The sequence below is a fragment of the Camelus ferus genome, chromosome 2 (genome assembly GCF_009834535.1).
Source record: "Camelus ferus isolate YT-003-E chromosome 2, BCGSAC_Cfer_1.0, whole genome shotgun sequence".
Lineage (NCBI taxonomy): Eukaryota > Metazoa > Chordata > Mammalia > Artiodactyla > Camelidae > Camelus > Camelus ferus.
Window position 1 is genome coordinate 29,937,996 of NC_045697.1, and position 22,215 is coordinate 29,960,210.

The 22,215-nt window shown below is 41.5% G+C and overlaps 1 protein-coding gene and 1 long non-coding RNA gene across 18 annotated transcripts in view; one reads left to right on the top strand and one right to left on the bottom strand.

Annotated features, from left to right (window-relative positions):
* Positions 1-22,215, top strand: part of LIMCH1 (LIM and calponin homology domains 1) — a 307,050-nt gene that overhangs the window by 112,653 nt on the left and 172,182 nt on the right. For all 17 annotated transcript variants that reach the window (XM_032496570.1, XM_032496606.1, XM_032496578.1 and 14 more), the window contains exon 2: positions 12,025-12,095. In XM_032496570.1, coding sequence (XP_032352461.1) covers positions 12,025-12,095 — 71 coding nt within the window. The remainder of the gene's footprint in view (positions 1-12,024; positions 12,096-22,215) is intronic.
* Positions 386-21,271, bottom strand: LOC116668651. Its single transcript, XR_004325887.1, has 4 exons — positions 21,210-21,271; positions 7,674-7,686; positions 5,605-5,607; positions 386-396 (listed from the first exon to the last, which is right to left on the bottom strand). It is a non-coding gene; the product is annotated as an uncharacterized LOC116668651 (long non-coding RNA).

Here is a 22,215-nt window from a genome sequence, read left to right on the forward strand (position 1 = left end):
GTCTAAAGAACCAGAGGGAGATAAGTAGGGAAATACTCTGCTGTAGAAATGCTTACTAATGGTCTCAAATGAGGCATCTTGTCTTCCTTCCTTCCAGTCCCCTCCACTCCCCATTGGGGAGATTTATTCTTTATCCTATAGGGGATCAAGTTGTATATAGCATTATTTTCATTGAATTCTTGGGATATATGTAATGATTTTTTAGATACAGAGATTAAAATCCAGCAACATCACAGAGATTGTTACTATTTCATCCCCATGGTGTTGACTGAATTGACAATATATGGGCAGACGTTTTGACATTTCTCTGGATTTGGGGATTTATTTTCTTATTACACATTTTGAGAAAGAGGCACGTTGAAGACAGAAGGTGGCATAGGCGGTGGGAGGTCAGACCTTTATTTACAACTCAGCTTAAGATACGGGAAAATCAGCAGGGACACCGGCATGTTTAGGCAGCATAGCCTTCTGGTTAGGAACGTGGGTTGGGAACCAGATTGCCCAGCTTGGAGTTTTGGCTCTGCCACCTACTGTATGAAACTGGACCAATTACTTAATGGTCTTAGTAGCACAATTATGGAAAACCACATAAATTCCTAGCTTAGTTAATTATTTAAGGTGAACAGTCTTGGAATCACTAACTCAAGAAGTAGATCAAATCAAGAAGTAGAATTTTGTCACCCTGGAGGCCCATCCTGGGTTCCCTCCCGCTGATAATTCCTTCTCTCCTGAACATCACTCTTCTTGTTTTATGTGATCTCTTCCTTGCTTTTCTCCGTAGTTGTGTTGCCCAAGTCATACCAACTTTTAAAAGGACAGGCTGTTTGAAGTGTGATCATCCCATCTGTGTAATGAACATTTCACCATGTTCTGTTTTCATTTGGTAATCTGATAACTTGTTTGGGTGAATTTTAGTAGTTTTCTAACTTCACTTTGATGTGTTTTAAAATACCAAGTACTGACGAAATACAACAGTTTTGTGGTTACTTTGAAACCTTAGCTAAAGTTTATTCAGTTATTAGAATATCAAATGGTGAAATTGATCAGTTCTTCAGACAGTTCTACAACTGTCACAGGACTGTGTGTACTTGGCGCAGCCTCTAGTTCCCATACTTTGCCCCAAATCAGAAAGCCAAACTTTGCCCCCAACTTCCTTCCCATCCTCAGGACTAATGTCATGTTGATTTGATGGCCGGCAAGAGCCATGTCTGTGTTGTGAGCAGGTGAGAGAGTGGGTTAAATATAAATGAGATGACTGATGGTGAACTGGTAAGTGACTGTCGTCAATGAAAACAAATAGGAGAAAGTGCTCCTAGAAACAGATGAAGGGGCACTGGACAGGTTTTTAACCTGAGTACTTCCCTGGACTGCTGAATGAATTTCAGCCCTATCTAACTCCAGACAACATCTTATTATGAATATTTTGAAATGTAACAGTTGTTAACATTTTTTATATCTTATTACATACATACATACACATATTCACATCCCTATTGTTTTCCAACCTTTTCAAAATAAATTACAGACATCAGACCCCTTTTCCCCTAAGTACTTTACTGTACATCTCCAAGGTATAAGAACATTCTTCTGCATTTCCACAATGCCATTGTCACTCTGCATAAAGTGAAATAATGCCCCAGTATTATCAAATAACCAGTATATATTCAAATTTCCCATTGTGCCCAAAATATCATCTATAAATCTTCTTTTAAATTAGGGTTTCATTAAGGCACATACAATGCAATTGGTTGTCATGTCTCTTAAGTTTCCTATTCAGGGTAGGAATTCTCCCCTTTTTGTTATGACACTAGCTTCTTGGAGATCAATTTTCTTATAAAAATGTGTCATTTTCTGGATTTGCCCAATTGTTTCCTCATGGTCTCATTTAATCCAGACAGTGTATATCGGAGTCCGTCGCATCGTGTGATTTTGTACCCAGCTCTTGCAATGCAGATCCATCTGTGAAGCAGCAAATCTGCCTCAGCTGTCCTCATTGTCTCTTGAGCGATATTTCTGAACAAAAATTGCAACCACCTGATTTAGACTCTCCAATGTGGGTTTTTTCCTCTCCTTAGATACGAAGCTTGGGGACAAAATAGTGATAGCACTTCCAATCAGCAGGAAATGTCCACTCATTAATTTCTAACCTTTCATAACCTTGTAAAACAGGCTCCTACAGTCACCTTTTAAAGATTATGGGGCAGGCTCAGAGAAATCAAGCCATTTGTCCAGTGGCACGTAGCTCCTAAGTGTCAGACCTGAAATTTGGATCCAGAGGTTTTATGTTTCACTGTGCTGGGAGCTGGATGACAGTTCCCTACACTGATTTGTCAAAATCAACAGCGAATTGAAGTATTTATTTAAGGAGCAACATGATACCGAGGTCAAAATAACACTGGCGGAAGCTATCTCTGCTCCCTGAAGTGGAGACAACGGATTTAGCCCAGAGGCACTCTGCAAGCCCATTTTCTCTCCGGCTTCTTCTTTGTCTTTGCTCTCAAGTCAATTGCTATACTTTATGTTATGTTAAAGCTCACTCTGAGTGTCTCCAGTCTTTCTTTACCGGGTCTGTTCTGTCCCTCTGTAAGGTGAGAACAGCCTGAGGATGTGCAAACCCACTTGCTGCTGAACCCACTCGCACGTTCCTGGGCTGCCCTGTTTTCTGTGTCTAGAGCACACAGCGGCTCAGTCAGGATTTAACACTCCCAGGGTTCTTTTAAGCATTTCTTGTATTTTTAATTAGATTTTTTTTTTCAGTGGAGTCTGTCAATCTGGGGCTATAAACAGCGCCTTCTGGTTTTCTGATGACATGATGAAAATATAAATGGATTCTGCAGATTGCATTTTATTATCCTCAACATTAACCACTCAGAGCTAGTACTGGAGAGGATGTGGTCTGGTAACATTGATTAAATAACCTTAGGCTTGGACTTCTGTGCTGTTTCTTTGCCAACCCAAACTGAATAGATATAAGAAGCTAGTGTTGTTAAAGAGAGGGTAGCAATGTAACTGCCATAAGAATACGCACCTTCAGAAGGCAGTGGGGTGGGGCAGTGACGTTCTGGCCTGGGTGAAGGGAGGCCTGGTTCTAGACTCATCCTTGCTGATAGCTAGCTTGTGACCTCGAGCAAGTCACTTAATTTTCAGGACATTATTTTTTCTTATCTGTAAAATGAAGAGGTGGTATATGTAACTTGGACTCATTCTGATGTAGTGAGAAGGGACACAGGATGGATCTATAAAAAGATCTCTGGATGCTGTGTGGGAGATGCTTGTGGAGGGACCAGAGAGGAAGCAGAGGGACCACAAAGGTGGCTGGTGCAGTTTTTTAGCTGAGAGGTGATAGAGGCTTGGACTAGTGTGGTAGTGTAGAGACAGGGGGAAAAGGATGGATCTAAAATACATCTTGGCAGGGGGAGGATATAGCTCAGTGTTAGACAGCATGCCTAGCATGCATGAGGTCCTGGGTTCAATACCCAGTACCTCCATTAAATAAAAAAATACATAAATAAACCTAATTACCCCCCCCCCCAATACAATACATTTGGAGAGAGGAACATTGTTCTTCTTGATGGTTTGAATGTGTCTGTATGTCACTAGCGATGGAAGATGGTGGTACCATTCATTGATATGGAGAAGACCAGAAGTGGAACAGCTTGGATCAGAGGACAGACATAACGAATTTTGTTTTGATCTTGTTAAGTGTGAAATATTTATTAGGTACCCAAGTGGAGATGTTGAGTAAGAAATTGGATATTTGATTCTGGACTTCAGGAAAGAAGGGTCAACATAGAAAATGAATGACATAGCAACATAGACAATGCCACACAGAAAAACGTATGAGGTGTCAAATGCAAGATAAAGGCAAGATATTTAAACTCATAAACATGGATGAGTTATGTGAATGGATGTGAGATATTTAAAGACCCATACATGTAAATGAATGATTGTGAGATATTTAAAGACCTGGGACTTCTCAGGGAAGAGGAGTGTGTGGCTAGAGGGAGAACAAAGAAAAAGTGAAGAAAAGGAGAAAAAGAATCATATTTTACACTTAGGAAATGAATGCAGTAGAATTACCTAAGGCAACAGAGAAAGGAGTATTTACTGAATGAGACAGAAGGAAAACCAGGAGTGTCTGGCAGTGGGGGGGCCTTGGAGAGGCAAGTGGTCTGAAAAGGAAGGAGTGGTTGACTGTCATGCTGCGGAGACTGATTGAGATCAGATGAGAAACTGTCTGTTGGATCAGACAGTGTGGCAGTATTAGGATTGAAGAGGAGAACCAGTAAAGCATGGCATCATTTTAAGATCAGGAAGGAGAGATCTGCAAAAAGAGTACTGGAAGAAGAGAAATCAAGAATGAGATCCATGGCAATTCCAGCATTGTTGTCAATATTGACAGTGACACTTACTGAGCTCTCACTGTGGGTCAGGCACTGTAGGAAGGGTTTGACTTTCATTTACTCTTATGCAGTCCATTGGTTCTTCATGCATTTGGAGGAGGTACAGTTGTCACTTTGTAGGTGGGGAAGCTGAGTCTTGGTGGAAGTTCCTTAATCTGCATATGATCTAGCTTGTGCTGGTGGGGCTCAGAGTCAGATTTTAAGTCGACTCTTAACCCTTTAAGAATCTTCAGTGAATTCAAAGAGGACAGGTGGCTGAGCTATGATGAGAAGAGTAACAGGTACAGGCTTGCATATTCGGACTCTGGAAGGAAGGAGAAAAACAGGACGGTGGCTGACGGGGCTGGATTGAATTAGGGTTTTCAGGAAAAGAGGGAAATCGTTATGCTATCAGCAGAGAGATGAAGGATGCTGTGGAGCGAGGGGTAAGGTTGAGATGAAGGTAGCACCTGGGGATAGGAAGGGATGGGATTCAGAGCCTTGCTAGAGGAAAAAGAAAGTGCATTTCTTTATTTTGAGCTAGCAGGAAAAGATGAAAAGATATGTGTAGAGGTGGAATCTTAAGGAATGTGTGTGGGGCCAGGGGTGATGGTGCTAAAGGAAAGTCTGGCTGAATGGTCTCAGTCTCACTGTGATTCCAAAAGCAAGGTCCTTGGCTGTAAAACGGGGATAGCTGAGTCCATGAGGAAGTCATTCTGGGACCATCCCTTCAGGAATGAGGAGTTCGTGGGAAATGGGGAGAATAATTGCCAAAGAACCTTTCCCTTGCCCCATCTTCTGCGATGTCTCTGTTGTTTCAGGTTCAGCTACAACCCACAGTTCTGACGTACAGGTCCTTTACCAGGTGGGCTATGCCTACTGTGGCACTTACCTCCTCCCTGCCTCTCCCTGTTCTCAGCCCTTAGGACTTCTCCTCTTTGCTCAAATAAACCTTAGTGCAGGTCTTCACGTCCGCCTGGTGCCCTGCTTCCTCGCCTTCCTTTGAGGACTCCTTTCTAAGTTTCTTAACCTCCCTGTGCCTAGGTTTCCTTGACTTTAAAACAGGAACAATAATAATCCCACCTCATAGGGCTGTTATGAGGATTGAATAAATTAATATGTGGCAAATGCTTAGGACAGAGAGAGCATAAGGAAATTGCTATTTAAATATAAACTATTATCGTTCAGCTATTTCTTTAGTTGTACAATTTGTGTTGATTACGTGCTCCATGCTCTTGTCCATTTTTTCCCTCCAACACCAACTACTGTTTTGTCATGTTTTATCTTTCCCCCTGGATTGTGGGTTCTTACTGGGTAGGGTCCAGATCTTGTTATTTTTGGTCTCACTCACATCTACCTCTTGCACTGCCTGGCCTGAAGTAGGCACTTGGTAGATGATTGATCGGTTGATTGCTAATTCTGGCTTAGATGAGTATGATTTAAGATGGTTTATGAAGAGTTTCCGTAGAATTTTGATTTGATTTTTCTAGCAACACTATTACAGAGATGGAAATAGCAGTGGGTTTATTTTTCAGTAAGTGTGAAAAATAAGAGCGATTCTGTTCTGCTTCATTTTACAATTTAGGTGTAAAAATTTTCAGAAATGTTCTTTTTGTTAAATAAGTTAAGTGTGATCAGAAGAGAAGTGAAGATAATGAGCTGCAAATAATCTTCTCCAGTGAATTAAAGAGTGTGACTTTCATTTACTGTTGATAGATGGAAATCAAACCTCCTGAAAAGCATACCTGTTTTTGAACAATTTAGAGAAAATGTCCTTGTCTTTCAAAAGTTAAATGAAAGTATAGTAAATTATGTATTTTTTTCAACTGCTTCAATACAGGGACCATTATTTTGTCAGCCAATAGAATCTCTCCTTAAGATCATAATAGTAGGGTTTCCAACATTTATTGAAAATCGTCTTCAGACCTGCAGTTTATTAGTGGACTGACTTTGTCCACCAGATTGCTTAAAAAAAAACCAAAAACTAAAGATTAATGAAAATATTTCTGAAGTACAATTTGTATAAATTGGTAATGATCAGGCTGAGAGACATATTCTTGGTAGTCTTTGTTCTTGGCGATTACTTAGTAACAATGGTGACAAAGTAATTAGCAAAGTGTTGCATTATGATATATAATGTGTCACATTATAAACACATCATAAAAATGTTACCATAAAATTGTGTGGGTTTTCTTTATTAGACTGGTTTTCTAAAAGTCCTCCATATTTCAGTTTTTTGAATGGTTTAGAGCTGTGCCATTGACAGACAAACTCAGAGACTATAGGAAGGAAATCAAATACAGATGAACTTATCACTCAATAGTTACTGGCATAAAATAGCGTGATGATACATCATGAGGTCCTCTTGCTTCTGCTTTTGGTTTGATTGCTAAGGTAGAAGAAAGGTTTTGTTTTCCTTAAGAGCATTAAGGCTTTGGTAAATTATCCATTCACTGACTATTTTAATCTGACATAGCATGCCCCTCCAACAGATGGAGGAATGAGAGTGAATTAATCCTAAACCATTAAGTAGGGGAAACAAATCTGATATTGGGCTTTCCTGAAAGACATATAGGGCATAGTTGGTGATGTAATTGTCAGCACAAATACTTCTGAGGACCCCCATGAATGGGGGAGATGTATGCAAGTTCATTATGTCCACTCTTAAAATCATGGTGGTATCCAATAGTGTTGTCCATGCACTCCTAGCAGCTGTTTTTTTTTTTCACTTTGAATATCTTTAGAAAACCGTAGGAACTTTTGCTTTTACTATAAATGGGATGGGGAAGTATTTGGGAGAGGGGAGTTGAGTGGAGTAGTGACTTGATCTAGCTTGACAGGATTACCCTGGTTGCTGCGTTGAGGGTAGATGGAAGGGAGACAGGGATGGAGGCAGTGAGCCAGTTAAGAGAGACTTCCATCTAGGTGTTAGGATGATAATGGCTTGAAATTGAACTAAGGTGTTAGAGTGGAGGCAGTGAGAAGTGTCTGGATTCTGCTAAATTCTGAAGGGTGAAGCAACAGGATTTGTTGGTGGGTATGACTGGGTATGAAAGATCAGGGTCAGGCATGACTCAGCTGAACAACTGCAAGGGTAGAGTTGTAGGACTAATTGATCACATGGGTGAGCATCAGCAAGGTGTGGAGAGCCGGATTTGGAGGCATGGTAAAGTGCTCTCGACATTTCATGCTGCTCTTCCCGTTAGCCCCTGAATGCTCCTGAACCGGGGCTCTCTCCCCACCCACCCCACGTCCCTGATCTCCACTGCAGATCCTCTTTAAGAGCTCTACTGATCTTCCCATCCTGTTCTGCGCTCTTGGAGAGTGATCATGAGCTGATGGTTTGGCCAGTGTCTTATCTGGAAGGTTACCTAGAATCCTCCATCAGTAGGGATCCAGGTGGGAAGGTTAGTGCAGAGTCTCGCAACCTGTTTTCATTTCTCCTGCTCATGGACTGTTGGGAATGGTGGGTGATTCTTGACAACTATTTTGTTTCTTGGTTTTTTGTTTTTGTTTTTATGTTTTCATAGCAATGGCTTATGCTGTTACAAAGGGAATAGTAGTTAGCAGTCTTTATAGTTAAAATATACAATATGTGACCCTGTGAATGTATCGTAATGATGTTGCTGAGAGGGATCGTTGAGACAGGTCATCCAGAATCCTGATTCCAGTGGAAGGTCCTCCCTTTCTGATTCTGAACTGCTGGCTCAGTTTAGTATGCAAGGTCAGCGCTTTGCAAAATTTACTTCGTGTGTGAATCACATGGGGATCTTTTTTAAACGGCTGTCTGATTAAGTAGGTCTTGGAGAGGGTGGGAGGACTGAGAGCCTGTATGTCTTACATTAATTCCAGGTGAAGATGCTGTGCTGCTGCTGCTGGTCTGAGGACTGCACTTTTAAGTGGCATAGTCCTTGTTGAGTTTCTGGAGTCTGTTTAGCTGTTGACCCTCCTAACAAACATCCAGGTACCTCTACACTGAATAACCTGGGCTTGGAAGAATGGATAGCATTTGGACCAGTAGAGAGCAGTGTGAAGGCTGTGCTGGAGAGGCTGGAAGAAGGCAGAGCAGGAGGAACAGAGGTGGAAATGAGCACCTGCCTTCAAATGCATGGCGCATCCTCCCACCTCCAGGATTAGGAGCCTACAAAATTGAATTTTATCAGGCTACAGCTTAATTAGCAGGGTGGCCTTGGACTATTAAATTGACTCAAAATTTTTTAGTGGTTGTGCCTCACATGCAAGATGATTTTTGAATAGTACATGGGGATTTTAGTTGGTCCATGGGTCACCAATATTTTCATATAATCTTAATAGTTACCTTACCGTCTGTTTACAGTAGGAGTTTAGATATCTGCTTTCCTCACCCGTCTGTGAGCTTTCTGCATGCAGCGGCCGCGTCTCATTCGTGTTTCTCTCGCTAGGCCCTGCTCATTATCACTCAGGAAATGGACAGAGGCCTGGCTTAACTTAGCCAGAGATTCTGTAAGAGATGTAGCTAAACTATCCTGGGTTCTCAATGTTAGCACCATTTACACTAGACTGTAATACTTTTAACAAAAATGTAAAGACCTGAAAAAAATATTTTCAAAACTTTCTAATCACTTCTTGGTGAATAGAGTTTAGTTTTACAGAGAATATTAGTAATGTTTTGAGAATATAAATCAGGACTAATAGATTCAGGAGAGAAAATGCTATAGTTTTTAAAGTCTGTGGTGAAAGTTTTAGCTTTTTAAAGGCTTTCTTTATTCTTTGGTTCCTTTCTTAATTTTTTATTTTGGGGGAAAAGCTAAATATTTGCAAACTGTAAGGAACTACCTTTTATCTATTTTCTCTCCTTCCCTCAAATAAAAATGAGAGAATATTAACAAAGGAATATTTTTGAGGCCATGTGTTATATTGGCTTGTGAATTGCCTTTCTAGTGGGAGTGGTCATCAGGTTGTTTTATAATAGAACTTGAACTTCGATTTACAAGAAGAGTTGGGAACACTTAGTTCCCTTAGACTGCTCTTTTAAAAAACCCAAAAAACCTTGTTTGGTTTTTTTGATGATTAAAATAATATGTATTAATTGGAGAAAGTTTTAGGAAAATAGGGAAATTTTTAAAGAAGAAAATACAAATCACATCTGATTCCCACCATGAAGAGATAAGATGTTGGCGTATTTCCTCCCACTCTCTCTCTGTCTATATATGTGTGTATGTGTGTGTGTGTATTTGTATCATAATGTCTTTGGTTTTGGAATCAGGGTAATGCTGCCCTAATAGAATGAATAGGGGAAATATTCCTTCTCTTCAGTTGTCTGGAAGAGTGTGCAGAATTGCATTCTTTCTTTCTTATTTGCTATCATTTACCAGTTAAGCCTTCTGGGCCTGGTGTTCTCTTTTGGGACGGTTATCTATTTCATCATTGAGTGAACTTTGGTTGTATGTGTCTAGGAATTTATTCAGTTCATCTAAGTTGGTGAATTTATTGGCACAGACTTATTTATAGCATTCCCTCATTATTCTTTTAATGTTTACAGAATTGTAATCATATCCTGTCTTCCCTGATGTGTGTCTTTCTTTTTTGGCTAAAAACCAAAGGTTATCAATTTTATTGATCTCCAAGAAACAGCTTTTGGTTTAATTGATTTTTTTTTCTATTGCTTTTTTGTTTTCTTTTGATTGATTTCAATTCTGATATATTTTTTTCCTTTTTTTTTTTTTTTACTTACTTTGGGCTTAATTTTCTTAAGGTGGGAGCAGAATTCATTGATTTGAGATCTTTTTTTCTGATACAGGTGTTTTGTGCTATACATTTCCCCCACATACTGCTTTAGCATCTTTCTATACATTTTATATTGCCATATTCTTTCACTACAAATTACACTCTATTCTTTTGATTTCTCCTTTGATCAATAGGTTGTTTAGAATTGTATTACTTAGTTTAAAATGTTGGGGATTTTTTTCGGAGACATTTCTGTTGTTAATTTCTAATTTAATCCCTTTGTAGTCAGATAACATGCTTTTTATGAACTGAATTCTTTAAGTTTGTGGAACTTGTTTTCTGACCCAGAAATTGGTCTATTTCAATAAATGTTCACAGTGAACTTTATTCTGTCAGTTAAGTCAATTTGGTTGATAGTGTTACACAGGTCTTCTTTATCGTAACTGATTTTCTGTCTGCTTGTTCTATTAGTTATTGAAGAAGGGTATTAAATCTCTTACTCCAGTTGTGAATTTGTCTATTTCTTCTTGCAGATCTATCTGTTTTGGCTATGTGTCTGGAATCTTTTTTTAAAAATTAGGTGTAAAAATGTTTAGGATTGTTATGTCCTCCTGACGACCTAAACCCTTTGTGAAGTGACTTGTAAAGTGATTGTAAAGTGACTTTCTCTGTCCAGGTATTATTCTTGGTTCTAGATGTTTCTTAGTCTGATATTAATATAACTACTTTAGCTTTCTTTTGATTAGTGTTAGCATGGCGCATCTTGTTTTGCTCTTCTATTTTTAATCTATTCATATCTTTATGTTTAAAGTGCACTTCTGGTAGGTATTACATAGTTGGGGTGTTGCTTTTTAATCTAATCTGATGATCACTGTGTTTTAATTGAGGATATTCACACCATTTATATTTAATGTTCTGATTGATATGGTTGGGTTTAAGTTGACAGTATTGCTATTTGATTTCTGTTTATTCCATCTGTTCTGTGTACCCTTACTTTTTTTTCTTTTTTCTTTTTTTTTTTTTTTTGTTAGAGTATTTTTTATGATTCCATTTAATCTCCTTCCTTGGCTTATTAGTATTTTAAAGTTTTGCTATTTTAGAGGTTGACTTAGAATTCATAGCATGCATGCCTACCTAGTATATTGTTGATGTTCAATAAATACCTACTGAATGAACAAATGAATGCCCTGGTGCCCAGACCAAAGGGCTCCTAAGAACCAGAGGACACAGCGCACTTCATTCTTTCCCAGCTTTTATTTTTCTTTTTCACACCATGTTATTATGGATATTGGCTTTATTCTTCCTGTCTTGATGTTAGTCTTTTGAGGTTAGAGGTCTGAGTCTTCTTCTGAAGGCTTTTTTTTTTTTTTAAAGAGATATTTCAGATGGTTAGGGAATAACTTGTATCACCTTAACTCAACAATGTTTATTTGGGGGGAAGATAATCGGGTTTATTTATTTGTTTATTTATTATTCTTGTTTTAGTGGTGGTATTGGGGATTGAACCCAAGACCTCGTGCATGCTAAGCACGTACTCTACCGTACTGTCCCCCTCTGCAGGCTTTTTTGAAAGCGTGGGTTGTATCCTCAGGATGAAAGAGGCCATAGCCTTGACTTACCATGGCCAAACCCCAAAAGTAACATCCTTATCAGGAAGAACAGATATTTTATAAGATATTAGATAGGAAAAAAAGCTTCAAAGAAATGGTCTAAATTTAAGATTAGCTGATCTAAGCAAAGCTACACATGGAAAGGAAATTCAGACCTAACAGATTTTCTCCATCCTTGGAATGTCACCAGTTTTATTTCAAGGCTCTTAAATATTAAAAAAAAAAAAAAAAAAAAAAAAAGGAAGAAAGAAAGAAAGAAAGATCATTGAGCTTCCTGATTAAAAAAATAAAAATTTATGCCTTGTTTTTCTTTTTTTCTTTTCCAGCAAGTAACTGGCAGAAGTTTTGGTGATAAAGATTTTCGGACAGGGTTAGAAAATGGAATCCTTCTCTGCGAGTAAGTATAGCCTATATTCAGTTGGTTTTATTTAAGAAAAATCATGAATGGTGTTCAGTTTGTTTATAAAACTTCCGGTATTTTGTTTGAATTTATTCACAGTTTGAATATGAAATTAAAAAAAAATCACTGGGTTGGGCAGTAAATGTAAGTAGTCTTGGTATCAGTAGGGAGTGGTGTGGACTGTGGCAATTTCAAGCTGGGTAAAGGAGTGTCTGGCAGCTGCTACTCAACACCAACCAACGTTTACAATGTAGGAATTTAGGCCCAAGTAATTGGAAGGATGTGGACCAAACTGTGGTAAAAGTAGCAGCTTTATCCCCCTTATTTCTTCCAAACAAAAGCAGCTTGTGCCCATTGAAAGCAGGGCTTCTGTTTACTTACAACATCGTGAAACATGCCAGGTAGTGTTCCTCACTGAGGCCTTTTGAATATATTTAATCCGTGCTGTTGACAAAATAACTGCAGTTTTTAATGTTTACATTTTGAACCTGGGCTTTGTCAGAGAATGCTACTGTGGGGATGCATTCAACAGCTTTCTGTGAAGCGGTTCAAGACACAAAATAAGCTAGAGCCTCAATGCTTGTAGACGGATGGACACAACCTTCCACTCAAGATTTTGAATTTTGAATTCATTTAATAGGTTCTGTAATTTGGGTACTGATTTTTTTTTATTGAGTTGAAATATACATTCATGAAATGCACAGCCCCTAAATATACAATCCGATGGGTTTTAGAAACTGTGTACATGCGTGTAACCTACCCCTTGATCAAGACAGAGAACAGAAATTTCCCTCGTGTCCTTTCCCAGTCAGTCTCAACGAACCCCCTGTGGAAAAGCACTGTTCTGATTTCTGTCACCATAGACTCTGTTTTGCCTTTTCTTGAATTTTATGTAAATGGAATCACATAGAATGCAGTCTTATTTTGGCAACTTGCAGAGTACTATTTGAGACCCACCCATGAAGCTGAAGGAACAGGGGTTTCGGAGCCTGAGAATTAGACTCAGTCTTTTCTTCACCCCTTAAATCATGTAACCTCCTCGATTCTCATTTGTTTCTCTTTAAAATGATGATTAAAAATGTATAACTCTTGCCTATTTCATAAGGTTTTTGTGAATTTCAACAGGATGATGTTGATCAGGTGCTTTTAAAAATTGCAGCATTTGCTAAACAAATGTTGATTATTAAGCAGCAGCTTTCAGCACAGTTCATGTTAGCATTTGTTTTCCCTGCTCTCCGCTGCCCTTCTCTCTTCAAAGAGAAATTTACATCCCGGACTGCTGTTACCATCCCTTCCTTCCTATGGAGTCTCTGCCTTCTTCTCATACTTTACTTCCCTCACCACCTCCTTTCCCTCTATTAAATCTAAATCAGAGCTCATCTCTTAGGGAACGCATAATTAGTTTAGCATCTCAAAGAGACAAGCTTGGACAGGCTCCAAACACTTCCCAGGTACTCGAGCACCTGCTTCTCCAGTGATTCTGGGCTTAGCCCTCTCCCGATATTAACAGACCAGCCAGAATCTGATCTAATTTATGTGCATCATGCTGTCTTAAATCTGTCGAAGAGAGTCTTTGGTACCAACTTTTGTTTACCTAACATTTGCTACAAAGATTATTGTAGGCGTCCACCTCTCCACCACGTGAAAAACCTGTCATGGAGTAATAGACTTTGGATTGAGTGAGCTTGTCTGAAGGCAAGGATCTGGGTCCAGAGACATCTGCACACATAGACCTTGTTTCTTACCTAGATGATGTTGAGTTGGCGGATGGAGCCTCTCATGTGTGGAGTGGCATTACCCATTGACCTTTTGCAAACACATTAATGAATGTTAGGGTTGTTTAGAGGTGGAGATGGTGAGGTTGAGGTCCAGGCCGTGGTTAGGAAATAGTATGGTTAGACAATGTGGAGACACAGATTACAGCCAGGAGCCTCTTTAGATAAATAAAGGGTTTGAACTGCTGACAGCCTGAGGGTGAAGCTGAGGGAAATGGCCAAAAACAGAAGATGTGGACAAATGTTACTGTCTGGGTAGGAGGACAAAACCCAGGACAAGTGAGTTACTGTGTAACTCCTCTCACCACGGAGGATGAGACCCACTGGTGTATTTGAAGGAGTCTGAGGACCAGGGTCAAGTCCTGGCTTCCCCATGGGACTCCATCTGGCAGCCCTGGCACAGAGTCTGCAAAGGTGGAATGAACTGTGTCCGTGGCCTGGGCGAGGAAAGCCAGAGGTGCGCACCCCAGCCACAGCCTTGGAGAGAAAACTGGGTCAGCAGCCAGAGAAGCAAGATGCAAACCAAGTTCTAAGTGCAGGGAGGGCCCGCAGAGCAACGATGGACAAAACATGGCCCAGCAGCCGACTGCACTGACCTCGGGAGCAACAGAGGCAGAAGACCTCCCTCTTCTTACTGGTCGGGGGCAGGGGCACGGCTAGGTCTGACCTGAACTACAGCGTGTGGGGCTGCCGCAGACTGGAGTTACCAAGTGTCCTGGTATCCGGAAAGCAGACTGGTGAGGAGGGAACTTGCACTGTTCCAGGCATGGGGTTGGTTGATGGCAGGGCCCAAAAGGCCAGAAACTCCATTTGGAAAGTCTCAGGAAAGTGAGGGTTCTCAGATGATATATCCATACGGGTTTCAAACACCTATCTTTGGAGAATAGCTAAGAATGCCTAAGGCTGTGCCAGCCTGTAGAACCAGAGTTTTGTGGATGCTGGGGATTAAGAAGTTCTAACTCGCAACCACCACCCATGTAGCAACATTTAAAAATAAAAGAACTCTCTGTAATTTCAAATTGTGAAAACTGGCAGTTCAGCTCTTCTGAGTTGGATTGGGTCTAAGTGTTGGTTGCAGCTGTGGAGAGACACCATGCTCTTTGTTATGTTCGCTAAAAATTTCCCAAGTTCTTTATGAGTCTGAATAAAAAGCCCTCATAGCTCTTCTCAAACAGATGGGCATCTTCTGGGCCCAGGGTCTGGCTTTCCTCTTACCAGCCTGGTTCTGAACTTACCTGTGGCTTGTAGGGTCTCCTATGATACCCATTTTACCGAGGAAGCAACTGAGGCACAGAGGATGAAATAACTAGGCTACGGTTATACCAGATAAGAAAGATTTAAATTCAGCAGTCTGATTCCTTTGCTTTTGCTCTTCATCACTGCCCTGTGTTTAGAGCTGGAATTTTAATGGGAGAGGAAAGCAAGAGGTTGGGAGGTGGGGGTGGGATGGAATTGGTGCTAAAAAACCTGGAGTGTGGGGAGAATGGCAGCACAGAGGGTAACCACGGGGTCTCAGCGGGACAGAGGAAGACTGCGGTGGGGTTGGTGGTCTTTGAAAAATGTAAACATCGGGGGCCTGGTGGTCCCTCTTAAGACAAGAAGGCAAGTCCAGTGGGAGTGAGGACATGAGAGAGCTGAGGGGACAGGAGGCTGTGGTCAGTGGAAGATGTAGGGGTTTTAATTTTCTTAGGTAAGAGCCGTCAAAACTTGATGGAGACAAATGAGATTGGTGGACCTCTACTACAGACTACAGAGATGAGAGAGAGAGAAGACTGGCACCCACAGGTAGCATGTAAGATGGGAATTGAATGGCCTCAGAATCACCCTGGGAGCTCTTTCACTTCGCCGGCGAAATGCCGTACACATGCCTTGGCGAACGCACCCCCATATACAGTAATACTAATGCATAAATGGATAACTTACAGTAATGGCAAGAATAAAATTGAGTGCATGTGTCAGATAGTAGATGTGTTTTTGCTTTAAGCGTCTCCCTCTTCCTCTGTTGTTTTTGCCGTGTGTGCAGTTGACGTTTTGGAGGTTAAATGCTCAAATGATGGGAGCACTCTGCTGAGCATTAAATGAAAGGTCTAGGGTCGAAGTGTGACAGAGCTGCAAACGGGTGACAGGTGTCATGCTGTTAGAAATGGTAAATGACTGCTGCATCACGTCCTTGGGGACTTCAGAGTTTAAAAGAAGGGCTGCAGAGTCTTCCGTTCCCTAAGGCAGTCGCTCCCAGGACGGAGTCGCTGGTGACTGCCGTCTGCTTCCCTGCACCCAGGTCAGGCAGTCTGTTGTGAGACAATCCCAGAAAGGAACGTTTCTGACTTGTTTTCTTGACTGTGATTTTATCATATGAGTAGCACTCTATGGAACTCCATCTGTATCAGAAGTTGGCAAATTCTAGCCTTAGGCCTGTTTTTGTGCAGGCCTTCCTGCTTGCTAAGACTTGTTTTTACATTTTAAAAGAGTTGTAAACAAAACAAAACAACAACAACAAAAAAGAGTTTATATGGGGCTCACAGAGCCTAAAATGTTTGCTACCTGGTCCTTTATGGAGAAAATTTGCCAGCCCATGAGGACTATGGAATCAATTTTGGATGTAAATTGTTCACCCTCATAAAGTTAAGTGGTTTGAATTGGGGCCATGCACAGTGCTATTTGGGTAAATCAAAAAAGATTTCCTCAGGAGTTTCTTTACAAGTCCCACTACCCACCCCCCTAACTTTTTATTTTGAAACATTTTAAACTTACAGGAAAGCTACAAGAATAATCTAATGATTATCCATATACCCTGCAGCCATATGCAAATGGTTCAGGAAAAAAGAGGCATAAAAAGAAAGAGAGCGAGCTAGTGAGAGGAAGTGATAATAGTAACAACTGCATCTAGTTGTGAGGTGTGTGCTCGGCTTTCTTCTCTGTGGCTTGGTTTCACATCCTTGCCCCACCCTTTTCTTTCTTTCTGGTTACTGTCCAAGGATATATGTATTTAACAAAAGCCAGTTCAAATCCTTTTATGGAGAACACAGCAGAAAGTGAAAGGATCTGTGAACTCCCAGGTTGAACCCCATGACACTGTTGCATTAGTAGACCAAAAACAGATAATGGGACTTCCTATGCTCAGCCTAGTGGACGGTCCAGATCCTAGATTCACCTCCTGTGTGTCCTTAGGCAAGTTGCTTCACCTCCCTGAGCCCATTTCCTCATCTCTAAAAGCAGGTATAATTGTACCCAATTTACTGGTTCAGAGGAGTAAAGGAATTATTAATGTGTATAAAACTCTTTAGTGCTTGGAATATAGGAGGCACTTAAATGTTAGCTTTTCTCATGTCGTCTCTGAAATGGGGAAATTACTACCTATGAGGTACTTACTGAGAGATTTCAGTAAGAAAATGTGTGGCTGGTGCTTGGTTGGCACTCTGGAGCACTCACTGTTTTCATTATTATTGTTGGAAATAGGCCCAAAGTCAATTATAAATATGACATAGTCAATGCAACTCTGTGTCACTGTGCACCGTCAGCTCTCTCACTGGGGCTGCCAACAAGCCACAGCATGAACCAATCGGGGGTTTACTTTCTAGCCTCTCTTGCCTCGCCTGTGATCAAAAACTGGGCAAGAACGTTTGGGTCCCTTACAAACTTGATCATCTGTGAATAATGAACTCTGGCTGGCAGAGCTTGAGGCCTAGAGCAATTGTTTTGAAAACAGTGGCCTTGCCCTCTTTGGTGATGTCATTTCCTCCTGCTCCGTCCAGTCTGTTGTGGTTTCTTTCTCTGCGAAGCTGTTCCAGAACCCTCCAGGCAGAGTTAGTGGGTTCCTCTCTGGTTCCTAAGTACCTGGACCACCTCCACGCTAGTGCTTGTCACAGGGCTCTGCCTCTTTGTCCCACGTCTGCTTCCTGTACCAGATCGAAAGCTTCCTAAAGAACTCTTTTACTTATCTTTGGATTTCCCCACTGGACCCTGTTCTGGCACATAATACATCTGTGACGAACAGCCATTGGATAAATTGAGACCAGTGGTAAGAGTTCTACCTAAGCGATCTAATCACAGTGACCTTGACTTTCTCCCAGTCTTTGCTGTCAGCATCACTATTAGCCTCTGTCTCTCCCCCCTTTCCTCTTCTCCTCTTCACTCCCCTCTCCTTCAAACACACACACACACACATACACAATTTTACATAAAGAGTGGCCCCATCTCTGAAGACTGGGAGTTCAAAGGATGGAAGTATCTGCTTTCTTGACATGTAAGATTCTCCACTATGGCTCTGTCTTCTTAGGTGTCGTAGAGGTTAACTTCTGGGTTTTGTTCTGCAGACACATTTTGATGGAATGCAAAGTCTGAGTATGTTGGTCTGCAAATAAGTGACCAATAAAGAATGTCTTAGTGGATTTTTGTCTTAGTTCTTATGTTGCTGAAATAATTTTCTCAAGATAAGAAATCTGTTGGCAAACATTTGTTTATGTCATCGCTGATGAATGAGCTGCTTATTCTGAGAAGGAGGGTTTGTCTTGGATTCTTGTCCTGATTTCAGCATGAGATGTGGCGTGCCCTGGATGTGTCCTCATCTTCCAGGACATGTTGGGAGTTGATGGGTGTAGCTTTCCATGGAGACGTTTTGTCCGGTGGAGGACCTGTTGAATACTGACTGTGTTCTGCTCAGCCCCAGACCAGGCACCCAGGGGTGTAAAAAGGGAATGTAAGGCTTGATTCCTAATCCTCAAGAGTTTCATAATGTGCTTGGGGCTTGAACACACACACAAAGCAGTTGTTACAGTGTAAACCAGTGTATGAGTAAATGCATAGTGACCAAGATTTAATCCCCAAGATTGAATAAGAAGTTAAACAAGGAGAGATTGCTATAGTTTGGGAGACAGTTATTGGAGAAATGTTACACCAAGTGATTTTGACTTCAGATGAGAATAGGCTGAGGGAAAGAGATGGATGTCCTATCAGGGACAAGAGCAGAGGAAAGGTTTGGGGACAAGAATGAGGACACTGTGTTTGGCATACGTACAGGAGATCTGCTTGGTACAGGGGCAGGACAGGGGAGGCCTTCTCTTTCTTCATCCAACTAAACTTGTTAAGAACCTGCTTACAGTGGTGGCAAGTTACTGTGAAGACTATTAAACTACACCATAAAATCGTGTAACGGGGCACCCTGATCAGATCCGGAGTCTAAGTCCTGCCCCCATGTGGGATATGAACCTCAGGTTCCCTTGAGGAAGTGACATTTAGGTGGAGACCTGAATGAAGAGCAAAAATTAGGCAGGAAAGAGGGAAGAGAGATAGAAGTAAGGAGAAAACACATTCTAGCTGAAAGAAAGAATTTAAAAGATACCAACAGGACTTGGGAGGGTATAGAGTATAGATAAATGAAAGACTAAAAAAATTACTTCAGTGTTTCAGTTGTTAATGACAAGCAGGGTGGGCCCTTGGCGTGAGCTGAAAGGGGTCCTGTGTTTGGTGGGAGAGGTCATGACTTCAGTTTGAATCATTGAGTTTAGAGTACAGACCGGCCACCCAGGCAGGTGTCCTACAGGCTGTGGGGGACAAGGGCAGAACTTAGGGGTGAGATGATGGATTTAACACATTCAGATTGGAGTTGCCAGCCATTGTTGGACATCAGGGTTAAGCTGTTGTATGACAGTCTCTCTCAGGGAAAGATCACATGAAGAAAGAGCAGAACGAGGTCCCAGGTTGAGGAAGTCTGCATCCTGGTCAGGGACAAGAGAAAGAGAAGCTCACAGAGAGGCCATCAGAGAGACAAGAGGGGACCCAGGGAGCATGGTGCCATGGAAACCAAGAGCACTACGAAGGCTTTTAAGGTGCTGGAGGTCACAGGTGTTGCATGGCCCCAGCAGAGGTCAGCTTGAGCAAGGCCTCCAAAAAGGCCTGCCTTGCCGGGAGAGGGAGGCACCAGAGACCTTTGTCAGTTGATGGCCGTCTCTGGGAACAGCCAGTCAACTGATCATGGTCCCACCTAATTGCCTTAGCTCTGGCTCATGGTTTTGCATCATTTCAATAGGCTATTGTTACAGATCTTATCTAATATAAACTGCACATGCAGTATTTTCCTCAACTATTGAAAAGGAAATGAGATTGGTTTGACCCGAAGGCTTATTAGTGGAGTGATCATATATCAAACAACATGCTTTTGAGAGTGAAAGGGGGTGTTAACCAGCTGAGGTGCTGGAACAAAAAAATGAAACCTGCACTGTCTGCGGCTGACTGGATGTATGCATGTATGGATGGATGCATGCATACACGGGCACCCCAGTGGTTGGTGATTCCAGACTGGTGTCTTCTAATCACCATTATTTTGTTCAGTATTCACAAACCCTTCCCTTATTTTATCCTTTCAGTAACTATAGTGAGTGAACCACCTGGACCAGATCTTCCCATCCACCTTTGCAGATGATATGATGGAGACCCAAGAGCACAGTTTGTCTTCAAACTCTTCATCTGGAGCTCTTTCTCTAACCCAGATGCTCACTCAAATCTCAGCAAACTTGGGTGTTTTTACCCTTACTGATTTGGGCCTTAGCGGGCTGGTAAGGATTTGATAGGCCTTCTATGTAGGGTTCTCCCTTGTCTTGCTGCCAAATCACAATTGGCCTCACTGACTTGGCCTGTCTCCAGCTCTTTGGCACCAAGACTCATTAAGCTTTTAAGTTCAAATGAGGACATTTCAACTCACTCTTTTTTGTAAAGATCTCCAGTGAAAAGCTGCTTTTTGTTTGAAGATTGGCCTGGCTTAGGTGGGGACTTAGGCAAGAACTGAGTATCCCTGACAGCCTTCTGTTAGGAAAGATGAAAACAGATGAAGGACGCAGAAGGCGAATTTGCAGGATTCATGATGAGCAAAATGGACTCCCAGTGTTGCCTTTTTTTTGAATCCTCACCAAATAAACAGCCCTTGGTTCCTATTTAAATGAGGGACTTTCAGCATAGTGTGTGGGGGGATTCAGCTGTTCCCATTCAAACTGTGCTTTAGCATCAAAGACAAGAGTCGGCTGTGGGAGGGGGACTTAACAGTGCATCTGGAGTTTAGACCAAGTAGGGCAACTATAGTTAGTTTTCATGCTTCCAAAAATGTGTTCAAAACTTATTTCAGCACAATTATCATTCAGAAACCCCTTCCCTCAAAATGTGATTTCCTTCACCTTATCAAGCTGTGCCTTAATGCCTATCAAACTACTACTTAGGTAAATCATAGGCTTAATCTCTTTCCTCCTGAACAAATTTATTACAGATTCATTGGCATGATTAATTGACTTATAAATATATGTATAACAAGGAATTTAAGTGCGGGCTGCTTGTGCGGTAGACAAGAAACCGGCCTCTCCTGTTGGCTGCCTGTGGGGTTGCATGCTGGATTAGGCTTTGCTTGCATTTGAGAGGATTTAGAAACTCCCTAATTGTATTTCCTTAATAATCCATTTTTTGATTGTCTCTCCTGGGCTGTCAGGCTGGGTGGGCTGGCCTCCCACAATGAAGTGTGCAAAATTCCGGCCTCAAGCATGCCATTCTCAATGTTTCCTTTGGTTACCCACAGGAGAGGACCTTTTCTTAAATAGCCCACCAAGGACCCAGTTTTAAATGATTCCTTTCTAAAGTGAACTATGCAGAAATCTACTTCCCTCTTTTTATTAAGGGGAAGAAGAAAGAGTGAATGAAAAGACCAATAGAAAGTTAAGCCTTTATGGCTGAGGGATCAGCTCCAGTGTCTGCCTTTCCTTACACCACCGTAGACTATGCCTCAAGGCTAACATTCCCAAACATAGCTTCATCATGCCCAATGTCTCTTCCTGCAAGACAGGACATGATTCAGTCTCCTTTGCCTAGAACCTGGTGTCCCTCACTGTCTGTGGGCAGTGTTTCGTTTGGCTTATCTGAACCATCCCTTTGCACTGGCCACAGAGAATTACCATCCTTCCCATGATCCAGTTTGTGCTTCCCCACCTCCATACCTTTGCTGCGTTTCATCCCAGCCACGTAGGGTGTTCACTTCCTTGTCCATGTCCACCCCTCTAAATCCTGAACCCATACAATGGGCACCTTTTCATCCCCTGAGGTATCCCGCCGGCCCGCAGCCCGAATTCAGTGCTTCCTTCCTCTTCTTAGTGTCCACGGCAAGGATAACCACACATCTTGGAGTGGAGATGACAGCCCTGATTTCAAGTGCTCTCTCTCTTGTTTCTGGTTTGAAAAGCGTTTTGGCTTTGTCTAGAGTAAGTAACTTGTTTCACATAAGGAACTACTCATGAGCTGTATTTCTAAACTTTCTATTAGATTATCAATTCTTTGACATAATGACCTGCTCATATTTCCATGCCTAATGG